Raw genomic sequence first — 24,775 nt, 5'->3', positions numbered from 1 at the left:
AAGAATTCCCAAAAGCCACATGTTAGTGACACTCAAAGTATGTTGTTTCATGAACATCCAAATGATTCATTGTTTGCCATCTCGATGCTGTGTCATCACTAATTAGTACAGACAACAAGAATCACGGTGCTTTTTCCCAACAAATTTAAAGTCTCCATGTTTCAGAAGTTAATTCAGATTTATTTTCACCCACAGTCAGGAGTCTGTGACCACATTAAAAGGATTGTGGAGAAGATCCGGGAACGTTCCCAATGCTGTGTTCACATCCTGCGACTCACCCTCCAAACTCACTTGGAGGAACTCACACAGTCCTGCTGTTTCCCAGGGGTACTTCCAGAGTCCCTTTCCTTCAGCTCTCTGATTGTTTTGGGTTGTTTTAACAACTATACCTCCACAGAATAATTTTTTGAGGTTGTTATAGATAATCCCAAATGCCTGGGGAAAAAGAGTTTAAGAATTATGTAGTGCAATGCCTTTTAATATTCCTAGACAAGGAATGTCCAGGATAATGAGGGACTTTGTAATTGGACTGAAAATACACACAAAGGCAGAATTTCACAGGAGCTCCAGCATCCAATGAAATTTTTTGGAGACATCTAGAGCCACATTCTCCTTGGAAAAACTGAAAGAGCTTTAACATTCAGATTTTACTCAGGTTTGCTGAGGTAGCCTCTTTCTGTACAGGAAACCTTTGATTTCTACTCTTACTGAAGGTATAGTTGTCTTGTGAGATGGAGTGATCTTCAGTCATCTAATGTTTGTTAAAACACACTTTTTTCCACCAGAAGTAAACTGTGTATACAAACATTAAAGATATTCTAACTTTTGTTATTGTTAAGAGATTAAATATTAATCAAATTATCTTAAATGACACTATAGACAGCCTTCATAATAGATCCCTGTTGGCCATGAGATTAACTAAATTTAGGCTAGAAGCAACATCTGATTTAACACAGTTTATCAGTCTAAACTTTGTGGCTACTTATCAGCCAAAACCCAGAAATTCAAAAATCATCTGAGAGTGGTGTATCAGAAATCCAGGTTAAAATCAGAAGGGACAGATGGAAGCAGAAAAATGTTTCACCATTTAGGGCAAAAATGAAAGTTCCACATCAGGTAAAACTCTAAGTCATCTGAAAACCAGAAAGAAACCTGAAAATCCCTGAAGAACCATCCGCTTTTCCCAGTTCACCCCCAGATTTGAATCTCCATCTCCCAGGCAATCTGTAGCAGAGGGCTATGAAGTCTATCAGTGTGTCTTTTTCTAAATTACCAAAAACAAATGTACATTGTGTGAACGGAGGAAAGAGAACAACCCAATACTTTAATGCAAACACTCCCAGGAATGTAAGAAACTGATGTCCCATGCCCTGCTCCAACTCAGACAGAGCAAGGACTTATAACCTGCTCTGTCTCTTATAACCATGGGATGTCAAATCATGGGATAGAGCTATTCCAAGAGAGGCCCTGAGCAGAAATTCTGTCCTTGCCAGAGCCAAGGCCACGAATGGATCAATTTTGCAGCCATGACTTGCCCTCTAATTGGAAAAAGATTAACTGACCCAATGATCAGATTCAGGAAGTGGGACAGGGGGAGAGGAGGGCCTTGGAATGTAAACTCTTAGAGGAAGACCACCAGGGCAAGATGTGTCAGAGCCACGTGCTGGTATCCTCAAATCCCAGAGGCATCCTGAGCGTGGCTTGTGCACATGTGTCTGCACTGTGTATGGGGTTTGATAACACAGAGTGCTGAAACATTTATAAACAATTCTAAACAAGAGTTCAGCTCTAAACTCAACAGCCTGGACTCATTCTCACTTAACACGGAATTTACTGTTTATTTTAATGGAAAAACATTCACTCACATTCAACAAGACAAAAAGCCAGTGCAAGGGCAGCAAGCAAGGAAGAAATGCAATAAAAGAGCTGCTGCCAAGCTGATGCCAGTCCATCCACTGTCCTTCCCTCCACAGCCAGGGAAAGAGATGCCTTAATTGTTCCTGCAAGTTATCCCATTGGTAGCTGCAAGTCCCAGGGGGCAGAGAGAAGAATAATGCTGGATCAAACAGCAGCTCTAACTGAGGATGTGAACTGTAACACACAGAACCATCACTGACCACTGTGCTAGGAAAAAAAATACAGCCTATTGATTTTAGTTATTAATTGCAGAGGAAGAATATGCAGATAGTCATTCTGTGAAGTGATTTTTTTTTTTTGCTAAAGGAAGGCTTTTCTTTGTTCTTCAACACTACATTAAGAACAGAGCTGAGAAGGCACAGCATAGGAAAACTGCATTTCATTTGGAGACAGTTACTAACCAAATATCTACTCCCAGTCCAGCATCCCCCACCCACTCAGAATAAACTACAGCATCTCTGATTTCATGGGACTAGTATTTTTTAGAAATAGCTGATTTGTAATGTCATTACTATGAGGAAAACATAACATGCATCCTTTCAGTTTGGCACAAGCTGCAATAAAATTTCCAGCCAGAAGTTAGTAAACAAGATTTTTTTTCTTCTACTATCTCTGGGGAAAAAAAATACTAACAGGCTAATTCTGGAGCTGCAAACCCCTGCCCTGTAGTTTTTGCACTGCCATGTTCAAGCTGTGCTCTCACTGCTCTAATGCTGGCTTGCCACAGCACAGACCTCTCTACAGTCATGATGTACAAACACCTGCAGCAAAATAATTCCCAAGGGAAGGAGCCTGTACCTGTATTTTCAGCTCATATGCAGGCATCTGCCTCCCAGAACTATCTATACACCCTGAATGCGTGTGAACATTCCATTTCTTTAGCCAAAGTCTACAAAACAGCAGAACTGCTGCAAAAAAATGCACCTGCAACTACAGAACTATTGCAATAGTGTTGTGCAAGATAATTCTAGACCACAAAGAAATCTAAGGAAATAAAAGCAAAAAGAGTGAATTTAACTAGCTATTTTGAAAGACCCCTTTCCTTTTCAGTGAAGCCGACATTCACTTACCTTACTGACTTCAGCAAGACCTTGTCAGAATTATGTTCCAGCTAGCTTCTAAATATTTGTCACAGGATAATGATTCTTTACTTCAACTTTATCTAATGTTTTGGGTTTGGTTGACCACATTCAAAAGTCAAATGTGGCTGCATCCACACAAATTAGCTTTTGGAAAATCATGTATTTCTTTTATTTTACACTACAGATTTAACACTGGACTCTCTCTCTCACCACACATGGTCCACAGAAGCAGAAAAATGCTCCTCCTAAGTGGGCCACAGATGTGCCCACTTCACCCAGACTGGCCTATAGGCTACACAGGAGCTGCACTCAGCTGATCATTGACTGCAGCTGTCTCTGACACAAACTCCACTTCAGGGGTGGCTTTGCCACAGGAACACCCATCTGCAATCACAAACACTTCATGGAGACTGACTACTAGATGTTAGAGGGTGAAATGATTCAGCACTGATCAAACTAAACTGAATGAAAGGCACTGCAAATCAAACAAAAGATCTCAAAAAGCCTATTATGGCCTTCAAAGTTTATTTTCTTAATTCAAGGCCAAAATGGAACAGAGATGAAGAGCTGTAAGAACAGAAAACATCCTGAAGCCTCTTTTCTCTAGCTAAATCTCTATTATGTGTAAGGAGATGAAATGTTAAAGAGAATGCATTATATGGAAAAAAAAGTAAAAAAGAAGCAGATGAGAGTAAATCCTTCCTCAAATAAAAACAAATTGAGCATAACAAAAAAGCATAACAAAAGAGATAAGGACTAGTATCTACTTCTCTTACAGTGGTGTCAGCTCACTCCTTACAGTCAGTGAGGCCATCCTTGACTTCAGTTCTAGGAATAGGATGATGGAAATGGAAAAGCACAGTTAGGTCATCACAGAATCACAGAATGCTTTGGGTTGGAAGGGACCTCAAAGCTCATCTCGTTCTATCCCCTGCCATGGGCAGGGACACCTTCCACCACACCAGGTTGCTGCAAGCCCTGTCCAACCTGGGCTTGGACACTTTGGAGATGGGGAAGCCACAGCCTCAGGCTGCACAGGCCCTGTGCCAGGGCCTCACCACCCTCATAGGGAAGGATTTCCTCCTAATCTCTAACCCAGCCCTGCCCTCTGTCAGTTTGAAGCCCTTCCCCTCGTCCTATCACTCCATGCCCTTACCAAAAGTTCCTCTCCACCTTAGTCCTTTCTCCCCTTTCCTCCCTCTTTATTACTGCAACCAATTCAGAGTAAATTTTCAAAGTCATATTCTTCAGAAATACTTTTAATTGCTTGGATGAAAATTCTCCAAGCAATAGAAATTCAACTCCTTTCTCTGAGAGACACTAATGCCTCACAACTTGCCAACACTGCTGAACTGCCCCATGTCAGAACTTTCCTCACAGCGGTTGGGGTTTTTGGATACTACAGGGAAACTCCCTGTTTTTGGATACTCCCAGGGGAAAACATGAGACAACAGGATCTCTTAATGTGGCCCTCCAGAGTCAGGTTAGTACCATGGAAAGGGAGAGGGAGGCTTTGATCACAATGTACACACAATTAACTATTGGTGTAACAACAGTCCAAAGGGTCATTTAGCATCAGTTCTTCAAATAACTTACTTCCAAAAGGGCACCTAGTTAATCTCCTAAATCATTAGTCTCACAAATGACTCTTAACAAACTAATTTAATTTACAGTCACTTTTGTGCAACTTATCTTGTACTAGCAGGACTGAGGTTTTATATGACTGAATCCACAAACTGTGGAATATGGAAAAGTCAAGGGAAATCTTGAATATTAATTGGTTAGGCAATAAACTCAAAAATAAACAATTATATTTATGCCAGCCTAAATAAACTTTGAAGCTTGAGAAAACAATTCTGTGAGTTCCAGAGAAATGAGGATCCACTGAAAGGAACATATTTCATGGGGACTAATTTTAAGGTTCTCCTAATTAGATGCTGTTCATTGTTACAAATACATGAGGTTTGATTAAAAGAAAGGTATCAGACATTTTTCCAATGACACCAAAGATGACTCTGCTGGTTACTTCAATGGATTTATAAATTGTTTTTAATTATTAGTACCAGGTTATTTTACCTTTATTATTTGACTTCTATTTTATTATTTAACTTCAGACTCAAAGCAGTTCTTTTCCCCACTGCACCCTCTCTGCAAAACCTAAATCAATGCAAGCAGCTGTGGAATGTGCACAGCACCAATCCCATGCAAAGATGTATAGAGGGAAAACAGCACAAAACCATTCAACAGCAGAAACAATAAATTCCTGGGGAGTTCAAAATAAGGTCCAGGGAATTCAGAGAAAAAGTCAACAGAGTATTTTTTCCTTATGATACGTGAGTTAGAGCAAAATTTTACTCTGCTATGTCTCTGGGAACTGTGTAGTATTAGCAGGAGGGAAATACACTAAATACAGAAAATAAAGATATAGCACAAAAAACAGGAAGGACACATTAAGTACCATAAGTAGTTTTTCTGACCATACTTTTAATACCTGTGTCACAGTTTATTATCTATAAAATATTGGTAACAAAGAATCTGAAAAAAATTCATTAATTTCTATTTGTAGACCAGTTCAAGACAGTGCACTGAGTAACAACTTATGTGTAAACTCTGTTGTAGTTCTCTTTTGGAGAACCTGACATTCAAAATTATTGTAACATTTTTCTTCCTTGGCAAAAAGTGATGACACTTGCACTACATGAGGCTGAATTTGAGCTGCCAGAGGCCAACATGACCCTTTGCTGACAGCCCCGATGTCATGTAATGCACAGATCCATTACTGTGACTGGCACTGAAACCAAACCTTTCCTCTTCAGACAATTCCTTTCACCCTCCTACTTTGCAATGAGTACAGAAGCAGTAAGAACACTCCATCCTGTACCTCTCCAAAGCTCAAAAGCTGGGCACTCCACGCCCAAATCTCAGCTGATTACAGCTGACCCCATGGTAGCTGTTGCTGTTCCTCTCCCCAGCTCAGGTGCTGCTGTAGATGTTGTTGAGGTGCCTGAGCTAAGCAGGACAAGCATAAGCAGTTTAATGGTGAGTCATTCCCAGCCCACTCAGGAACTGTCTCGTGAGCAGCTCAGCAAAGCACATACTGAGGGAAAAAAACCTCTCTTAAGGATAATAATCTCCTTATCTGTTATGTCAGGAGCTGAAAAGGGACACATGAACAAGCCCTGTTCAGTAACACCTTCTGCCAGGCAATCCCTGCTCCTGACTGGCACACAGGATCAGGTGAGTGCTGTGTCCTACCCACTGGCTCATGGAGGGAACAAGCCCTGCAATGCTCTCCCCTTTAAACTACAGCAATTATGGCAGAGGGCTTACCCAGCAGACACTTACAGCCCTGGGTGGGCACATTTGGACACCTCATAATCTGGGTTTCCTGATCAGTCAGGTACTGATATTCCAGACCTTGCAATATAAAAATGTTTTAAATTCAATGGATCAGTTTAAGGTTTTTACAGCTTACATTTTATTATTTATAAAATGACTGATGTATGATACTCATTGCTCAAGAAGGGAAGAACTAGTAGATGGATACTGGTTTTTCATTATCAACTTTCACTGTTGTCTATTATCATTAATCTGTCAGTACCTGCTTCTACCAGTTAATTCCTTTGACTCTCCCCAGTGTGCACCTTGTTCTGATATGATATCTCATGTTTGCAAGGACAGGAGACTTGGACTACTTGAAACTGGCAGCAAGTACTTTTGGGCTTTGTTAAAGTGACCGTGAGAATCACTGAGGCCAAACGTAAAAGCCAGGCTGGAGGAGGTTATAAAAAATTCAAGTAGCAAGTGTCTCTCCTTTTATCTGACAGTTGTTATTAAGAGGCCATATGTCATCTGTGACACACAGAATTTAAACACAGGAGATAGAGGTAGAGCTCCACATTACAAACAGGGCATCTTCCCTCTACAGATGGTTTATTTGCTACTGATGGGACAGAACTAAACTGAATCTTTAACTGAAGAGTTCCTCTGCCAGCAGCCAAAGCCATCACATCCCCTCTCTGTTGGATGCAGTGCCTCTGGGACTCCAGCCCACAAGCAGCACCTACACCTCTGTAAGCATGCTCAGATACAAGAGCTGGAACAGGAAATACACCTCCATAATTAAATCCCAGGATACTCATTCATTACCTGCACCTAAATTTCTATGTATAGCTAATCTTACAGAAGAAAGGCATATGAAATGTCCTCTCAGGAAACATGCCATTTCAATTAAATCAAATATCTTTCTATGTAATTGAGAGGAAAAAAGAACAAGTTAAGCTTGGCCTTACTTTGCACACCTTGGAGTTCAACACCAAGGCTGAAGACTTTCTAGAAATCTCATTCTCAGGAATTAACAAAGGGCATTTATCACTAGTAAAAATGCCCCACAATGTGAACTGTACTCACCTCCTTTATCCACAGCAGTTTAGGTGGTTGCATTTCCACAGACATTGCTCCCCCTACATAGTTCAAAACTCTGTGCTGCGTTGCATTGATGAGCTCGACTTGACTCACTGCACGATGATCCATCCACATAATAACATTCCTATGGTTCTGTCCTGGGGAGAACAAAAGGAAAAAAGAGATTATTTTAGGTCTGGTTTAACCCCACCTCAATACTGTGAGTTACCCTGAGCTGCTTCACACTTTCACTTCTGCATCGAAAACTCAAATTCTCTTTGAGCTAATAATCCACACTAAGTATCTAAAAACAACATTTCAGCCTTCTGAGCCAACTTTAAGACATGCTGAGCACTGAGAATGCTGACAAACCAATCAGACTTGGGAGCATCCAAGAACTTTGAAACACCATGCTCTCGTAGACTGTATTTCAAAGAACCCAAACTTCTTGACAAAGTTCACATAATTAGTTAAAAATATAAAGAAGCATTTTGGTGACCAAGGACTAAAAATGTGATAAAATCTGAACAACTCTGCTGTAAATTGAAATGAACTCAGCTAGTCAGCTAGCTAGACAGCTACAGAGATTCTCCTTCCTCTTCTGTGCTTATGGGCTGAACTATCCTAATTTCTTTCCAAAGAACAGTTTCAGGAGGAATAATTTGAAACTGCCTGAAATCCCACCACTGCATGACTTTCAGCAGCATGAGAATATTCAGTGAATTCTTGTCTTCTTGTTTAACACCATCACTCTCAAGTTCCATGGGGATATCAGAACATAATAAATAAGAAGTGAATTTGACTCATTAGACCAGAATAGCCCCAGACATCATTAGGCATTGAACAGATTGTAAGATACTCTGAAACTGAAAAATAAATAATCTCATCTAAATTTAGAGAAGGATGTTTTGGGGGCAAAGCTGTTTTTTTGAGGAGGATAAGAGGAGATGACAAATATATCTGAGAATAGGAAGAGAACATACACAGAATTGTGAGTAGGTCTCCGTAACTACTGATTTTGCACACACCTAATCTTAAATGGGATTCATTGAAAAATAAAGTGCAACAAAGACTTTGAGGCTTCTGAATCATCAACTCTAATAAAACCCACCAGATTTTTAGAAGAAGGTCACAGTCAGTTTCTGAAGTTTAGCACTGTCCTAGACAAAGACAGAGCACCAGTATAATAAAATACACAACTGAACCTCTTGCCTGCAGCTTCACGACAGAGCGAGCAGTTGGACTACACTAACACCAACATTTTTAGCATTCCTTTAGCCAGTGTGGATGGGCATTTATACAGACTATAAAAGCCATGATCAGCAAAGTCTGAAGGAGGAGAAAACATGCAAAAAAGAAAAACGAGCCTAGATTTCCCTAAGAAGCAATTTCTTTGAGCCAAGATGAATTAATTTGATCTTGGGATGCCAGATACTTAGCCAAACAGTAATTCTCATCCCAAAATTAATTTTGCAGTAGAATTAAAACAGTAAAACCGGAAAAAAAATCCTCTTGTAAAAAAGGTTTTGTGTCATCTCCATCTCCAAGAGTCAGCCCCAGCACGTGGATGAAATGGAAAGTTCACTCCCACCAGTGGTAACACACACACAGTAACACCATTTTTTGTGTGCAGTCCTACCTTCACAGTTGACTGCCAAAGGTTGGAACTGTTTATCCAGAACAACAAGAGAACACGTAGCATCAAAACCAACCCCTCGAATCTGGGCAGCATCCACTCCACAGACAACCTTCTGAAAATACACAAAACACACATGAATACAAATGTATCAATTCAGATGCAAGTACCACTGAACTGAGTACAGACAATGAGTTACAAGTTAAAAATGCAAGCTCAAACTGTGAAATTCTTTATATTCAGTATTCTTTAACACTTCTAATCAAAAAAACATAAATTACAAACAATTCTTTGGTTCTGAAAACTGAATTCAGAGGTCCTTAATAGCTTTTCAGTTTTACTAGCCACAGTCCTGGATAAAGCAGGAAGCACAAAAATATCAGAAAATAAATGTAGCAGAAAACCAGCAACATTTATTTTCTGTTTTTGAAAGCTTAGAGTTGAGCTGCATGTGAAACACGGACACAGGATTAGGGCCAAGCGTTTCCATCAGTTACTTCACTCAGTTCCCACCTGTGGAAGCAATAAATACTCTAGAATTGCTTTGGTTATATTGAGCCACAGCTTTTTGCCTTGCAATACTGAAGGGTCCCAAAAATAAAACCCATCAAAACCTGTAGCAGTGATAACACCTCTGCAACGCACACCTTTTCTATCTTACCAAGAGTTTGGACATCATACTTTTTTGGAAGATTTTCAAAAAAAAGAAAAAAAAACACCACTGCCCCAAAATGCCTGAACTTCATGGCTTCCAGCAGCACTGGAAAAAAAAACACAACACCCACGTGGATTAAGTGCCAAAGGAGGTTGCAAGACACCTAAAATGAACAAGAGTAATAAATTGCCACTTCTCAGCAACAATAAAAATATCATTATTTTAATTAGTACTATAAGGAAAGACTTTCACTAGACTTGCTACAGTGCCAGTCTCTTACTGGCTCTGAAAAGCCATAGTTTCAGAGGCTGTTTTATTGCTCACACATCAGAGACTGCATTTAAAGGGGTCCAGAGCAAGAACAAAGGAACTCATACAAAGAAAAATCAAATAAAGAGTAAGACTTGCTTGTCTTTAACAACAAGCTGTTCTTCCCTATCATTCCTGTCACTCCCTTCTTTCCCTTCCTTTCCCCTCACCTCCTCCTCTCCATCTCAGGGCATTTCTACAGAGCCAAGCTCATTAATGTTTGAAAAGGTTGATCAATAACAAGACAATGGGTGAACTGTCCATCTGCAAATTACCAAGCCTGTCATGAATATTTAAAAAGCCAACCCTAGAACATGGAGCAGGCCTGAGCTTTACTAAGGAAGATGAAATGGCCTCTGTGTGCACTGCCAAGCAAGGTCACAGATTTACCTTTACTGCCAGCAGGTACAGGCAGAGCCCTGGATCAGTGGCACAAATTTTCCCCCTACAGTAAGGTTTATTTCTATCTGGGTTTATGCTTGATGTTATCCACAAACATTTATCATTTATTTTGATCTTACAATACTGGATCCTCTTATAATGAGGACCACAGCTGTTATGTTGGGGACCATCCACAAACCAGATAACAATTTCTATACAATAAATGCTCCTTTGTGACTCCAGTGCAGTATGAGCACATTTTCAAATATATGCACTGCCAGGCTCTAAGCAACCTTGACTCCTCAAAGAACTGTCTCGTGGGTAGAACAAACACCAGCAAAACAAACCCCACAGATGTGAGACCTGAAGGCAGTGGGTAAGTCCTCCCCCTGCCAAAACAGCACAAAGAAGGGCCTTTCATTCTATTTGCAATTGTAGCAGAAGTTTTTTTCACTCTAGCCTTCAGCTCCTCACCAATAAAACAAACACTGTTGAGGCTCCATCATCCTCAAGGTGAGGTTACAAGTTACACAGCACAAACTGACCTGAAGGGAAGTGACACACAGGGACTGCAAGACCTTAAACATTCAAAACTTGAAGAACTACCTGCAACACAAATCCTTCATTTTCTTTGCCTTTGCCCACCTTTGTGACTGAGCAGCAGGCAGCCCAGATGTCTGCAGAGGATTGCTCGTAGTGGTCTGGCTGGGGCTCCCAAATTTGGATGGGCTGCTCCGCATGTGCCACCACTGTCCCACAGCCATCGACCAAAGCTGCTCGAACGCTCGCTGAGCCAACATCAATCCCAACATAGTACCTGACTGCAGTCTTCTTACTGTGCATTCTTAATAAACCTGTGGAAGGAAAAAAAAAGGATTAAAAGCAGATAAAACGACTGATGATGGAAAACTGTGCTGAACAGGGCAGGAGAGAAGCAGTACAGGCACTTCACAGGATAACTCACTTTTGCAGCAAGTCTTCACTTGGCAATTTTTAATTACTTAGAGTTTTCAAGTCTTTCACTAGTTCTACCACTTTTCTTCAAATGTTTGCACATAAGCTGCACGGCACAGAAGCTCCTGAAAAGCAAACTGTAAATGTGCATGTAAAATATGCAGGTAGTGATAAAATTCCTGCACTCATACAATGAAAATGCGCTGCTGTCACAGAGTATCAATCTACATAAGGGGAGAAAGAGGCAAAAAGAGAGGAAGGGAAGCAAAGGTTGTGCTGGTGCTTCACACACAAGGGAAATTTCAACCCAGAGGCTCCTGGGTTTTCTTGGCAGATGGGGATGCTGGTGATGCCTGGAAAGCTGAATTCCCCTCTGGACAAGACAGCCAGAACCACCACAGGTCATTCACTGTCTCAAAGCAAACAAATTCCACTCCTGAACCAGTGAAAGGGGGGCCGGGCTGGGCTCCACTGAGCCCTGACCTGGAAGGGAATGAGGATCACAAGAGTTGCTGCCTCCCATCAAACCAACCAGCTCCTGAGTGACATTTTACTGCTGAATGGGACAGTGAGTCAGGCTGGAGCTCAGCAGATTCTGGTAACAGTTTCCTCTTCCAAAAAAAACTAGTGCGATGCTGATAATTAAAGTAAACACGTGACAATCTGGTACATGTTACCCAAGGAAAAAGAAGGAGATAAAAAGTTAGGTTTTTAAGAGCTCTCCACCATCAATCCACTCAACTTTAAAGCCTCAGAAAATAATTTGCTGAAAAAGTGTTATGAGAGCATCCGAGGAAATCTCTGCCTGCTTTCTGACAACCTACAAGAACAAAGTGAGGTTAAGTTAATTGATTTAATTATTCACAATGAGTTGCATATTTCACTATATTAACTGTTTCACATTTAATATAGTGACAAATTCACTGTTCTAAATTTCTCACAGTTTGTTCTTAATTAATAGTTAACATTTACATTTTAACCGAGCTGGGAGAATGCTAAGTAAGAGCTGGTACAAGTATTTGAAACATCAGACAAGTACCAAGTTTAGTGCCTGTGTGAATCTGTTACGTCTCTGAACCACGTGAAACTCAGCTGACACACAGCTTCTGACTTCCAGAAAGTGAATGGATCGATTACCACTTGACGAACACATGGTATTTACAGAGCATCAAAATGGCTCTACTTAAAAACAGCCCACCTCCCCCAAATAAGTGACCTGGATTACTTCTGGATGGGGACTAAAGGGTGGTTAGAGGGAGAGGCATAGGCAAAGAGGGAAAGATTGGAAAGAAATGCTTAGTAGAATATGATTTTTCACATATCAAATTAATCCTTTTTTCTCTTTTTTAATGATAATTTTGAGTATGGGTCAGGAACTATGCTTGGCTGTCAGTCTGAACATAGCACTGGCCCAATACAGGTGGCTGTTCACATCCATGGCTGGCTTGTAACCACTGCTGCTGATGGACATCACAAATCTATCATCGCTGAGGCTAAGAGGTAGCAGGTAAAATAAAGAAGGAAAAAAAAGGAGCTCTTTATCTCAGAAAACTCCAAACATGATTCTGGGTAATAATTAAGCAGTGTAACAGCTGGGCAAAGTTTCATTTGCCCTGAAAAAGGCATAAGACAACACCTTGGCAAAAGAAACCTACTGAGGCTTCCCCTCATCCCAGCCTTTAAACAGCTCATGGGAATGTGGTCAGTCTGCGGAGATCTGTTATCACACAATAATTTTGTCCTGCTTCAAGCTGGCACTTCATGCTTAGACCCCACTGCTGGGTCCAGGGCCCATTTTTTGTTCTCTACTTGGACAGCACAAGGGAGTTCTATCCATCACTAAAACTCCTGAGCAGCCCAGCACAGACCAAAGCAGTTATGAGCTGCATTCTGCACACACCATGGCAGGGGCACCACTGTACAGGTCATCAGCTTCTAACAGTGTCAGAAACTTGGAAAAACTCAAAGCTACAGAGTATATTGTGGCTCCTCTCTGCGAGCACTGGCTCTGCCCAGCAGCTGAGGTGCCACACACTAATCTTGTTAAGCGAGGTCATGTGTTCCAGCGATGAGCAAGCAGCTAAAAATGGTGTGCCGTGAGTTAACACTAAGGAATATTGGCAAGAAAGCTCCTTTATTTTCTTGGCCCTGGCTCTGTGACCTGGTCAGACTAACAAAAGCCGATGCCTCTGCCACAGAGGGGACGTGGGTGACTAAGGCTGCATCTGTCACCTGGGGGGACGCCCGCTCGGCACCTCCCTCTTAGCCCTTGGCTGGAAAAGCAGTTTTAAGACGTTCTTTTCAAAAGATGGTGTTTGTTCACTTTTTAATTTTGCACTCCATCTCCTCAGAGCTGCAAAGGCTGGCTGCAGGTGCTGCTAGTTACTTGGGAGAAGCTTTACTATAAAGACATTGCATAAGACTGTTCCTGATACTATCTCACGAATTTCCCTGGTTTTCCCCTATTTCGGCACTGCCTTTAGCTGCTGACTCAGAAAAAAATGAGAATAAACCACAAGCTGCAAAACAGATTATTATTTTTTTTAAACACAGGCAAATCTTTCTTCCTTGCTTTTCACAAAATACAAATAACAAAAGGAGTATTTTACATCCTGTCTCCTGCTCTCACACACAATATTACTCTAAATTTCTCTCCCTTGTAAGGCAGCCTTGATTTTAGCTCATTAATGTGTTTTTGCTACTTAGAGAACAAGCTTAACAGATGTTAGAGAATTAAGCTCACAGTACCTCCTACTCAGCACTTAAAATTATGGCTTTGCATTGGATTCTTCCCACAAACATTTGAAACCTGGAACCCAATCTGCCCATGTAATGTTTACTTTCCTTTTTTTTCCTTACTAAGCAGCCAGGATGTGCACGTGTGAGTGACTGGGCAGGAAGCAGAGTTTGTTTACGTGCTCCAGCAGCCCCTATCAGCCCATGCACATCCAGGAGTTTATTGCTGTAAATCAGTGCTCACAGGAACCAGTTAAGTGACAGAGTCCAAAACCAAGAACCACAAACCTATTTTAACCGGTCTTTCTCTGAGTAAAGCTCCCCTAGATTCACAAAGCAATACTCCATGTCTTATGAAAGAAAAGGTAAAAGTAAATATTAATCTTTTTTTCAAGCACCGAGTTACTGAGGCTGTTCGAAGTAAATAAGATCTGCAATCGGATCTGATCTGCTTGCAAAAACATCATTTGATGCCAAGGGTTTTTCTGGAATACCAATGGCTTGGTATGCCACCTACTTATCAAGCACATCCACGGAAAGCATTGTCATCTCCAGGTCATAAATGTCACCAATTATGGACTCTGCCCAAAGGTATTTCTTGAGAATCAGCAGTCAGGCTAGTGGAAAATCTTTAGCCAAAGTACTTTAAGAAGAATTTTGAAGAGGAATGTTGCCATTCTGTTTAGCTTCCAGAAGATTCCTTTGTTACACGAGGAAGCTCCAAATTAGAAATCAAGAATCTCTTTAATGTAGTTCAGAGGTAGCAGAAGGTCCCAGGTTCAAATTTCTTGATTTGGAATACGGACACCAACATTCATTCCCACGTGCAAAGAAAACTTCGTTATGCAAAGAAAACTTTGGTTTGGGTTTTGTATCTATTGGACTCTCAACATACAGCTTCGGCAGGCAATGCAATCACGAGGAAAACAGCAACCCAGAAAAATGACTGAAATAAAACGTCTGAAATAATAAAATGACTGAAATAAAAGACTAGACGGGTCCATTCTTCACGTGCAATATTCCCAACATGACACCAGAATATCCGATGCAGGGATGATACATGTTTATGTACGTCCAAGTGGTGGAAAGCAGTGGAGATAGAACCTTTTATCCCCTTGAAGTATCTAACTCAGAAAGCCAAGAGCAAGTTTGCAGCCAAGAAAAAAGGCCTCCAGCACTTTAACAGAGCCTTGTCTGTCCACTGCAAAATTAGGGCCTCGTATTTACAATTTATTAATTGAATTTGCAAACAGAAGGTGAGGGACAGAGAAAAAAATAAAATTAAAAGCCATGTTCAGCTTGACTGTGTTAATCCATGACTGTAACTGCTAAGGCAGGACAAGAAGCCAAAATTCCCTCCAAGCACTAAACCAGCAATGGCCTCTTTCTCTGCAAATCACAGCAGGGACAGAATGGCTTTTCAAACAAGCATTTATGATCAAAAGGCTACAGCATATGATAAATATTTATATGGCCCATTAAATAATAGTCTGTATAAATATTATTCAAAATGTGCATGCTGGAAACCACAGACTTCCCAGTTTATCCTTATACAAACGTGTTAGTTTTCCCACATAGGCAATGAAAAAAAAAAAAAAAAGGAGGGGTAAAACTCGGTTGCAAAAATATTTCTTTAAAAAAAAAAGAAAATCCTTAACACTATTTACTTTAATTTAAAAGGAATGACTAAGTAATCAGAGGACTGTTTCATTACAACTATTAAGCTCTGTCCTACTTCATTTCATGGTTATCAAGTTGCCAGGACGTACCTTTCTCACACACGAACACAGGTTGAAGCTCAGCTCAAGTTTTTAGCAGCAGCAAGTCTAGATTTGGTGGTATCATGTCCTTAAATACAAGGAATTAGGAAGGACGGGCACGTCTGTTTTAAACTTTGATCTTTGGAACGCTGCAGGCTGCCCAGCCCTGGTGATCATGGATAAACAGTATGTTTTTAGTAGTGCAGCTGTGCTTTTCTATGGATTACCAAGAAAAAGGTTAACAGGCTCAAATTAGGTTTCATAATCTTTGTGTGAAAAGATCTAAATATGTTAAATAAAAGCTGCTTTTCGATTGTAGAAAGTGAAAGAATCATTTTTGACATTATACTGGAAATTCAGCACTTTGTTGGCTTTCTAGAGTTACAGTAAACCCACACACAGGACGGTGGTGGAGTGGCCATCTCTTCTTGAAAACTCCCTTTCCTCTTCCAGGTTCTGTAATTCCTGTTTGAATTTGAAAAGAGAAAGAAAGCACATGCCTGTGTGGGAGAGCAGGAGCAGATGGGGAATTCTAAGGCTGTGCTGAAGGGCAGTACTAATATAGAAAATACCCTTCAATGCCCAAGAGACTGTGCTATAACTATCAACAGGCATTTATTTTTCAGCTACCAGACAGCAAACAAAACAAAAACAAGGAACAAAAGCACACCTCATATCTCCCCTTTTCCCTTCCCAAAACAGAAACACATAAGTGCAGGATCTCTGTCTTCAGAATGTGAGGACAATGTTAACAACAACAAAACCGGAATAAATAAAAACAGAGTTGGAGAAAGTGTGCTTCTTCACTAAAACCAAACACCTCTAGATTCTTTTATCCATTCTCTGGTATATTCTGTGGAGCTTACTCACATCTTACAACAAGGAAAACTAGTTTCAAATAGCAGAAGAGACTTAATTTTAGTAGTAGGATCCAGCCCCATCTCCCAGTCCCATAATACCTAGATTGTTCCACCAAAACCTTCCTGACAGTCCCTCTAACATTGTAATGTAGCCTCAATAAATCCCACCACAGGCAGGACTGAAAATATTCTACTGTTTTCTAGTACCTCCTTTTCTCCCTATAAATAATTCACTATGCACTAATCCTCTGTAATGTCTCTCCATATCTTTTTTTCCCCCCTCAGTGTCCAAGACAAAGCCATTACTTCACCAATGCCTTCTGCCCTTTAATTCTACCTCTTGCATTTTAAATACTTTCAGGCCAAACTACTTCCACCTGGTCTGATATAAAGCAAGATGTATCCCAGTTTATCCCGGTGTAACTAATCGGCAAAGAAAGGAATATAACTATGTAAATTATTCTAAGAAACTAGATCAAAAACTTATTTCTTTTCAGCTTCTACTGTCTACATAGATATCTCTCTCAGGAACAGCACAAAGACATCAGCATGGCCAGTGTCAATAAATATCAAGCTCTTAAAACAACAGAGTTGTTTTTCTCTATATTCTGCTCTAGAAGAGATTTGTACTGAACAGAAGAATCCTGCTCTCCTTCCAGTTCCTGTCTTCAGCTCACACAGGCAGACACAGCCCATGATCAAATAAGAGCAATGGCATTCTGGCCCCTGATTAAAGAGCAAAGCAGGGCTGTGCTGGGTCAGATGAAAGGTCCAATTAGCCCAGGATCCTGCCCCAGACAGCAGCAGCCATAAGAAAAGCATATGCCTGCCCTTTTCATCCAGCAGTCCTTCCCTGGGACACCTTCTTCCTCCTGCTATCTATAGCAGAGGCACTTCCTGAGCCAGAAATTTTATCTTTAGGATTAGCAGACCTTGAAGACTTTTTCCTCTCCAAATTTGTTTGTGCTCTTTCTGAGTCCAGGGAAACTTTTGTAACTGCAAACTACTGTGGTAATGGATTATAAAGTTCTGTGTAAACAATGCAAGAAAAAGCCCTTTGGTTTGCTCTGAGTGTGCCACCTGCTAGTTTTGTTTGATGTGTCTGAGTTCCTGAGCTAGAGGAGACATTAAGCAATTGCTCTGTATTTACCTTCTCCATGCAGTCACGATTCCATGGCATTCTGAATCATCCCCAGAGGGCTCACTGCAGCTCTCCACAGACCACGGCTGATGAGCTGAATTCGCAATCTCAACATGGTCAGATAAGTCAAAAAGCATTTTTCTGCTCTCTGGCTGTTCATGGATGTGGCAGTAACAAGTACCGTAACACAGTGCAGTAGTAAGCGCTAATAAGCAGCCACAAATGATCCCAAAATCACTTTGGAGTAGAGATATAGCTCAAAAACAACATGTTGGTGTCAACTGAGAGGTGCTGCTCTGGAGCATGGAGGTGGCTACAGAAGGCCAGGGATTTCCAACTTCAGGCAGTTCCCAAAACACTGGCCTCCAGGAGCCCCTCACAACTATATGCTTGGGGAAGGCTTAGGGCTCATCTTGGCTTTCCTTGGGAGGAAGATCCAGGCCCCCCCCGGCAGCAGGCACAAGGATCACGCCCAGCACACCCCGTGTCCTCCCCAGCCTAACTCTGCCACACAAAGGAAACACGCTCAGCTCCCTCTGCTCCAGTGCTCACCCAGCCCTGGGAACAGCAGGAAACAGCTGCCTAGAGGAGCTCTCAGGAAAAAGGAAGGCTGAGCAAAGGGCCACGGGAAGACACAAAACCAGATGAGAAGACACAGGCTACTGAGGAAACCCAAGGGCTCCAATGTCCTCAGGAGCTCTCCCAGCCCTGCTGGGACTGAGCCATCACTCCAAAAGCAGGGTCCATTAGTGCCAAATTCCCAGCCACATTAGGAGCTCAGGATTAAACTCCTGATGCTCGTGAACATCACAGGTGCTCTCACAGATTGGCAGCATTTTGAACTTTTGCCATAACCTACAACTTGTCAAGCAGAGGAAATGTTGATCAGTTTATGTCAAGACATAATTCTCACACAGGAAAACCTACAGAATAAGGGAGGTATATAGAGCACCCTTTCCTCTCCACATCCTGGAAAGGGCAATGGGTACAATCCACGCACACCAAGCTCTTTAGATCCATTCCCTGACCTGACACTGCTCCCCCAGAGGCTGTGCTAATGATCTGGCAGCCAGACATGTCCCAAATGACACTGCAGGATGCCTGGAGCTCTGAAAGAAGACACTATCTTGTTTACATTGACCGAGGGGGAAAAATGCCATCTGATTATTACATAAATTCTGACTGTAGCAGCTTCATGACTAGTTGAAAGGAGGTAACAGGCTCCAAAATGACTGATGGATCCAAGTGTTTGGATCCACCAGCTTATTAATCTAATGCTGAGGAAGATCTTTTTTATCCCTGTGTCTCTATCACTTTAACCTACCCCATGATGGACAGAAAGAACAATCTCTGTTCTTTCCCTGTAAAATTGAGACAGTCCTGTACTGTGACGTTTGTATTTTTTTCATTCTCTTTTATGCTATAACAGAAATGGAGAAACAAATAAAAAACTCCAAACAATCAACAAAACATGCCAGAAAAAAAAAGAAGCATAAAATAAACACAGCTCTAGCACAATAATGTTAATTTGCAAAGTATCTGTTTAAGTTATAACATGTAACATGGGAGTAGATGCAATTCAAAAGGCACAATTACAGTTCACGTAACAGCTTTAAACTGCATTCCTGGAGCAAACCAGCCTCGGACCAGGAGCTTCCATGCAGGATTACATGGAATTCTGGGCAAATACAGCCATTATACTACTGTGGATACTGAATTGGCCAACTTAGGTTAATGCTGATATTCTAACTTTAATCCCATCTTCAGATTCCAGTGCTACATCATGGTTGAATCTGGCACTAGCCCTGTGATTACGTACCAGCAGATCAGTATAAAAATAATTTGTTCTGAGTTCACAGTTTTATGAAATGACAAAACATCAAAATTAGCATTCTGGCTGAAATCCACTGCATTTCCCATCAAGGCTTACACTTTTAAGCAACATCTGAACCAACTGCCTATAATTACTCCTGGCAGATACTGGAGCACTTAGGCCAGCAGTAGATGCAACAGTGAAATAAATTTTTAAAGACATGCTGCAAACCACTTCTTTCAGGATGCTCAGCCCAGAAGCAAACATGTGTCTATAAGCCGAATCCACAGTTTATTACACAGTATTTGTTCACTCTTGCATAGCAAAAGCCTGGGAAGAGTGAAAGCCCCAAGTAATTCGTCAGTTTAAAATTAAACATTTATTTGGGCTGCAATTCCAAAAACACTAGCCCTGAAGTTCCTGTCACAACTACTTAAGAGAAATTGAGGTTGCATATTAGCTTAGGTTAAAAGAAACACTAATTCTGCAGAAAAAATCTGTTGTTTAAACAGACCATACATGTTAACTTGTCTACATCCCCTTCTTTTCTACAGGGCAAGAAGAATCACACCTGTGTCTCTGAAGCAGTGAGTTCTCCCCACATACACAGCTGGGGAGTTTGGTTGGTTGGTTTGGTTTTACCAATGCAAAATCTGCCTTCTTAATGAGCCCACCAGTCTCTTAACTCCAAACTTTTACAAAGCCAAGCCTGAAAGGATACCAGGCCTACACCACTCTGTAAATTCCCTTCAACGACTTTCCCAACACAGCTCAGAAGTCCAGAGCTGGAAAGCTCCCTTGCCTCAAACAGCTGAAGGTCACAAATTCTCAGACTTTATGAACAGTCTGAGTACTTTCCCTTTCACACGTGGAAATGCAGAGGGGAAGCTGAAGGCAGCTCAAGACACCTTTCAAATGAAGCTCATTTCCACCAAGGCTGTGCCACTTCTGTTGATTTTATACATCAGGCTGTTCCAGCAGCAGGTACCAGGGAAAAATGTTGAGTCATTAGAAAAGCCCAAGATACAAAACAGGACCACACGAGAGAGCCGTTCTGATCCTCTTCTGTAAATCTACAAGTTCTTAGGAAACAGATCAACCTCTAACAGAATCAAAGGAACGTTTGAAAGAAGAATGACTTATGGAAAGAGAGAAAACAGGCTTATTGAAACAGTACAAGAAACAAAATGGATAAGAGTCCTTATTTGGGAAGAGAATGTTTTCAAAAGAATCAACATTTTAAAATGGTAATTTAGCTGAGAAACACAGAACAGAGTAACAGAAGTGGCTAAGAATACAAATAAAACCTTCCCAGCATAGAACCACTTTGTTTAGTCTTTTCTGGCACTATAAATTTATTTCTTCCATGATTCTTATAGCTGGGAACAACTGTCCCTGCAAGCACCCAATTCCCCCTGTATTCCTCTTTCCTCCTCCTATCCCAGACACACATCCCAGGGAAAAAAAGTGACTTTTTTTTTACTACATGCTCATACACACTCCTGAAGGAAACAGTACCATTAACATTACAGACCCTTTAAAATGTCAATGTTTTTGTACTACATTTAAGTACATTTAGAAAAAAGTTAATTCGAGCTAACTAAGCAAATGGTCTTCCAGGATGAGGGAATATATGAGGCTTAAAATAGACAAGACCACCTTCACAGCAATGTGGTTGCTTATTACTTTCTAAAAACCTCGGAGATGACTGAGCCGGCTCCTCTCCTTCCCTGGAATTTGTTTCCTAAGTGTTCTCCAGACAAGAGGCATTGGTGCTAAATTTATTAAACTTCCTAACAAATCCCAGGCTCCTCAGCAGAGAAAGAATCTGCAAGGTCAGTGCAGAGCCCGTCACCAGAGAGGAACTCGGCTGTGATGGGACGCTCTGGAACCAACACAAGCAAATTCCAGCAGGTTACTGGGATGGGCTCCCTGCCAACCCATGAGCTGTACGGGAAGGCAGGAACAAATGCCATGGGAAGGAGACAAGACTGCGAAGGCGCAAGAAAGCAGAGTTGCATGAGGATGGAACAGGCAGTGGTGGAAACGGGACACCAGAGATACCAGACTGGAAACTGCATTTATGGAAATCTCACGGGGATCTGGAGGATTAGGCCAATGTATGAGTGATGTGCACATCCCACCTGCCCACCAGGTCATCCCAGCGCTGCCATCTGAGGGAAGGCGGGGGGGAAATGGTGATCCAGCACTTCAGGAGGAGGCACTGGGACCATCTGTGTGCCCAGCCCAGGGAAGCCTCAAATGCCTCCCCGGCAGTGGGGGCTGTGAAGGGCAGCCCCACTCCCACTAAATGTAGGAGTTACACAAGTAAATCCTATGATGCCCCACGAGCTCCACGAAAACCAGGCTGCGAAGTGATTTGGAGCGATTAAATCGCTCAGCCCACGCACGGCCGGGGCGCCGTGGGGCCCGAGGCTGCGTGAGCGGCTCCCCGGGGAAGGAGGCGGGGCTGGTGATTAAACAACAACACGAACGCGAGACCTCAGTCTAGCAGCAGGATCCGAGCCCTCGAGGAGGGGGATGGACTTAGAGAAGGGACAAAGTCAGCGACAAGGACAAGGACAGGGCAGGGACGGGACCCGCCGCCGCGCTGAGGCAGCGCGCGCTCCCCTCGCGGCCGCGCTGAGGGGCCGGGGCCGCCGTGCCCTGGCGAGCGCCGTCACTTACTTGTCCACCCTGACACTACCCGGGCCGCGCACACCCCGAGCAGGGACGTTCCCTGAAACCCGCCGCTGCCGGGAAACCCGCTGGGCTCCCCCTTCCCGGGCCGGCCGCGCCTGCGCCGGGAAGAGAAGGGAAGGGGAGGGAAGGAGAGGCGGGAGCGGCCTCGCACGGTTCCTCCGGTGCTGAGGGGCATCGGCTCAGAAGGAAGGGAATCGCCTTCATCCTGTGTTTAAAAGCGAATAAAGCAAAAGAAGGCGGGGGGTTGGCTTGGTTTGCTAAAGGGGTTGGTAGTTCGTATTTCTCAGCCCCGTTGCTCTCATAAAGGACTGCAAAATTCAGGCGGTCAGAGTTGGAGCGGTGCAAAAAGCCACATGGTGAGCCCCGGGAAGGAGATACACAATACAGAAAAATAAATATATATACAAGAGTAAATATAATAATAAATATATGTAAATATGGAAGATTAGATATAAATATATATAATATTAAATAAGCAGGAGGGAATGTCAGGGCTAAGGACATCCACCCCTCTCTGACCCGTAAATATGCAATTGCTTCTTAAATAAATAAAACAGGGCTGTGAGCCGTGAGTGTGATGTTCTGCACAGTTACTCTGAGAGTTTTGCCTAAAAAGCTGGGAAACGGCTGATGTGAGGAATAAACCCTGAGTTTAGTTAAGGTTTTCTTAAAATGGAGGGAGGACGGGGCAGTGGGATCCGCTCAAATGCATCCCTGGAAAACAGAGATCACAGAATCAATTAGGTTGGGAAAGATCTCTGAGATCATTGAGTGCAAGCTATGGCACAGCCGTGGCTGCACACTGCAGATCCCACCACATCCCTCCATGACCTTCCACAACCCATGAAGGGAGGAGCAGATGGCAGCCCTCACATTCCCATCATGTCCAAACACTTCTGGCCCCAGGAAGCCACCAGGGATTTTTCCCGTTATCCCCCAAATATTCTACAGCAGGAAATCTTGCAGCAAAAAAGCTGTCTTGCAACATTTCCAGAGTATTCCCACTTTGGCCCAGGCAGAAATGCTGCAGGAACAACCTTGCTCAGGGAAGGATGAGTGTTGTCTCGTGGTCAGAGCACAGGGTTCGTGGTCAGGAGCTGTGGGTTCTCATTCCAGCTTTACCACTGAATCATTTTGAGAGCCTCGCTAGTCACTTTGTACTACAACCAGTTAGTAATTTTCCGTTGGAATGATTTTCTGATGGAAAACACTGCTACAAAACTGAAATCTGGGTGAAAATCCGTTTTCCCATTGGGAATACCTTGCATGTAGGTGGGGCAGGGAAGGACATTTGACCAAATGGAGGTTTTCTTGCATTAACTCAAATGTTTTGCTTTGAATAGATAGATTTAAAAAAAAAATCTCTCTATTGACTGTAATTCCAAATCAGCTCGTGGCACGGTGAGAGTGTGTGCTCTCATGCTCTGCTTTGCTCCAAGACAGGTCTGCACTTTTGTAATAGGATTCAAATGTCTCTTTTCTGAGACATGTCTATCCCGATCTGAGTCCAGCCTGGCCCATGGGGACAAATCCCAGCATAGGGCCACCACTCTGACCAGGGAAGTGCTCCATGGAGAGAAAGTGCAGGACTCAGAGACACAAACAAGCTGTTTCACATTAGTTCAGTGACCTAAAACAAAGCTGGGGAGATACCCAAATGTTTTGTTCAACTGAAAACCAGTAAAACGAAGCCCAGAGAAATGGACCTGAAAGTGCTTCTGTCTCTGACAATCAAATCCTACAACCCTACCATGCACATGCTGGGCGCTGGTTCATAGTTCTGGCTCTTCACCCTCCCAACTATCTCCCTTCTTTGCTGTTTTGTTCCAGAGTCCTTTTTCTCTGTTCGTTAAAACTAAATTTATTTCTGTCCCCTATATATTCATACATTGCTGAACTTTCTTTTAATCTAAATAATACTTGTTGTCCTCCCACAGTGTATTTGTAGACACCATTTAAATCCCTTCTTTTACTTTGCCAAGTTAAACATTAACCATTTACATTTTCTTTCATAACAGCAAGTTTTGCAGTATCTAATAAGCTTTCTCTGCACTTGTTTCAGTCAGAATTCATCTTTTCTGAGTACAAGTCATCAGAGCCTGACATAAAGTGTAATGTTCAAAATGATGGCTTGCTAGAGACTTGTATAGTGGCGATGATAATTCCCCGTGCACTCTTTTAGTTACAGACAGGGATCAATTTTGCCTTTTTTATACCTATATCACATTAGCACCTCGATGTGTCCAGGTCTTTTTGCTCCAAGAAGTAGCAAAAATAAGTACAGACAAATGTATTAACTTAAGATTTCTAAATACATTTTTTCCATTTCATCTCACTTCCCTAGTACTCACATGGTTTCTTTCCAAGGGGGTGACAAATGAAGACATTTCCAAGAAAGTTACAGGATCTCCAGCCCTCAAAATC

At 42.1% G+C, this 24,775-nt stretch overlaps 1 protein-coding gene across 7 annotated transcripts in view; it reads right to left on the bottom strand.

The window, feature by feature from the left end:
• FGGY (FGGY carbohydrate kinase domain containing) overlaps window positions 1-22,526 on the bottom strand; it is a 131,486-nt gene extending 108,960 nt beyond the window's left edge. Inside the window, exons 1-5 of one of the 7 annotated variants that reach the window (XM_039380581.1) lie at window positions 22,337-22,365; window positions 11,349-11,475; window positions 11,030-11,238; window positions 9,043-9,154; window positions 7,410-7,561 (exon numbers count right to left, since the gene is read on the bottom strand). In XM_039380581.1, the coding sequence (XP_039236515.1) occupies window positions 7,410-7,561; window positions 9,043-9,154; window positions 11,030-11,227 (462 nt within the window). In that variant the 5' untranslated portion in view covers window positions 11,228-11,238; window positions 11,349-11,475; window positions 22,337-22,365. Of the gene's footprint in view, window positions 1-7,409; window positions 7,562-9,042; window positions 9,155-11,029; window positions 11,239-11,348; window positions 11,476-15,843; window positions 15,863-17,844; window positions 18,417-21,792; window positions 22,232-22,336 lie in introns of those variants that run through there. The other 6 variants (XM_039380582.1, XM_039380579.1, XM_039380585.1 and 3 more) reach the window with 6 other exon arrangements.
• Window positions 22,527-24,775: the final 2,249 nt, after the last annotated feature.

The sequence above is a fragment of the Pipra filicauda genome, unplaced genomic scaffold (assembly GCF_003945595.2).
Source record: "Pipra filicauda isolate LSUMZ 115617 unplaced genomic scaffold, ASM394559v2 scaffold19_size4547281_pilon, whole genome shotgun sequence".
NCBI lineage: Eukaryota > Metazoa > Chordata > Aves > Passeriformes > Pipridae > Pipra > Pipra filicauda.
This window is presented reverse-complemented; position numbering and strand designations above follow the sequence as displayed.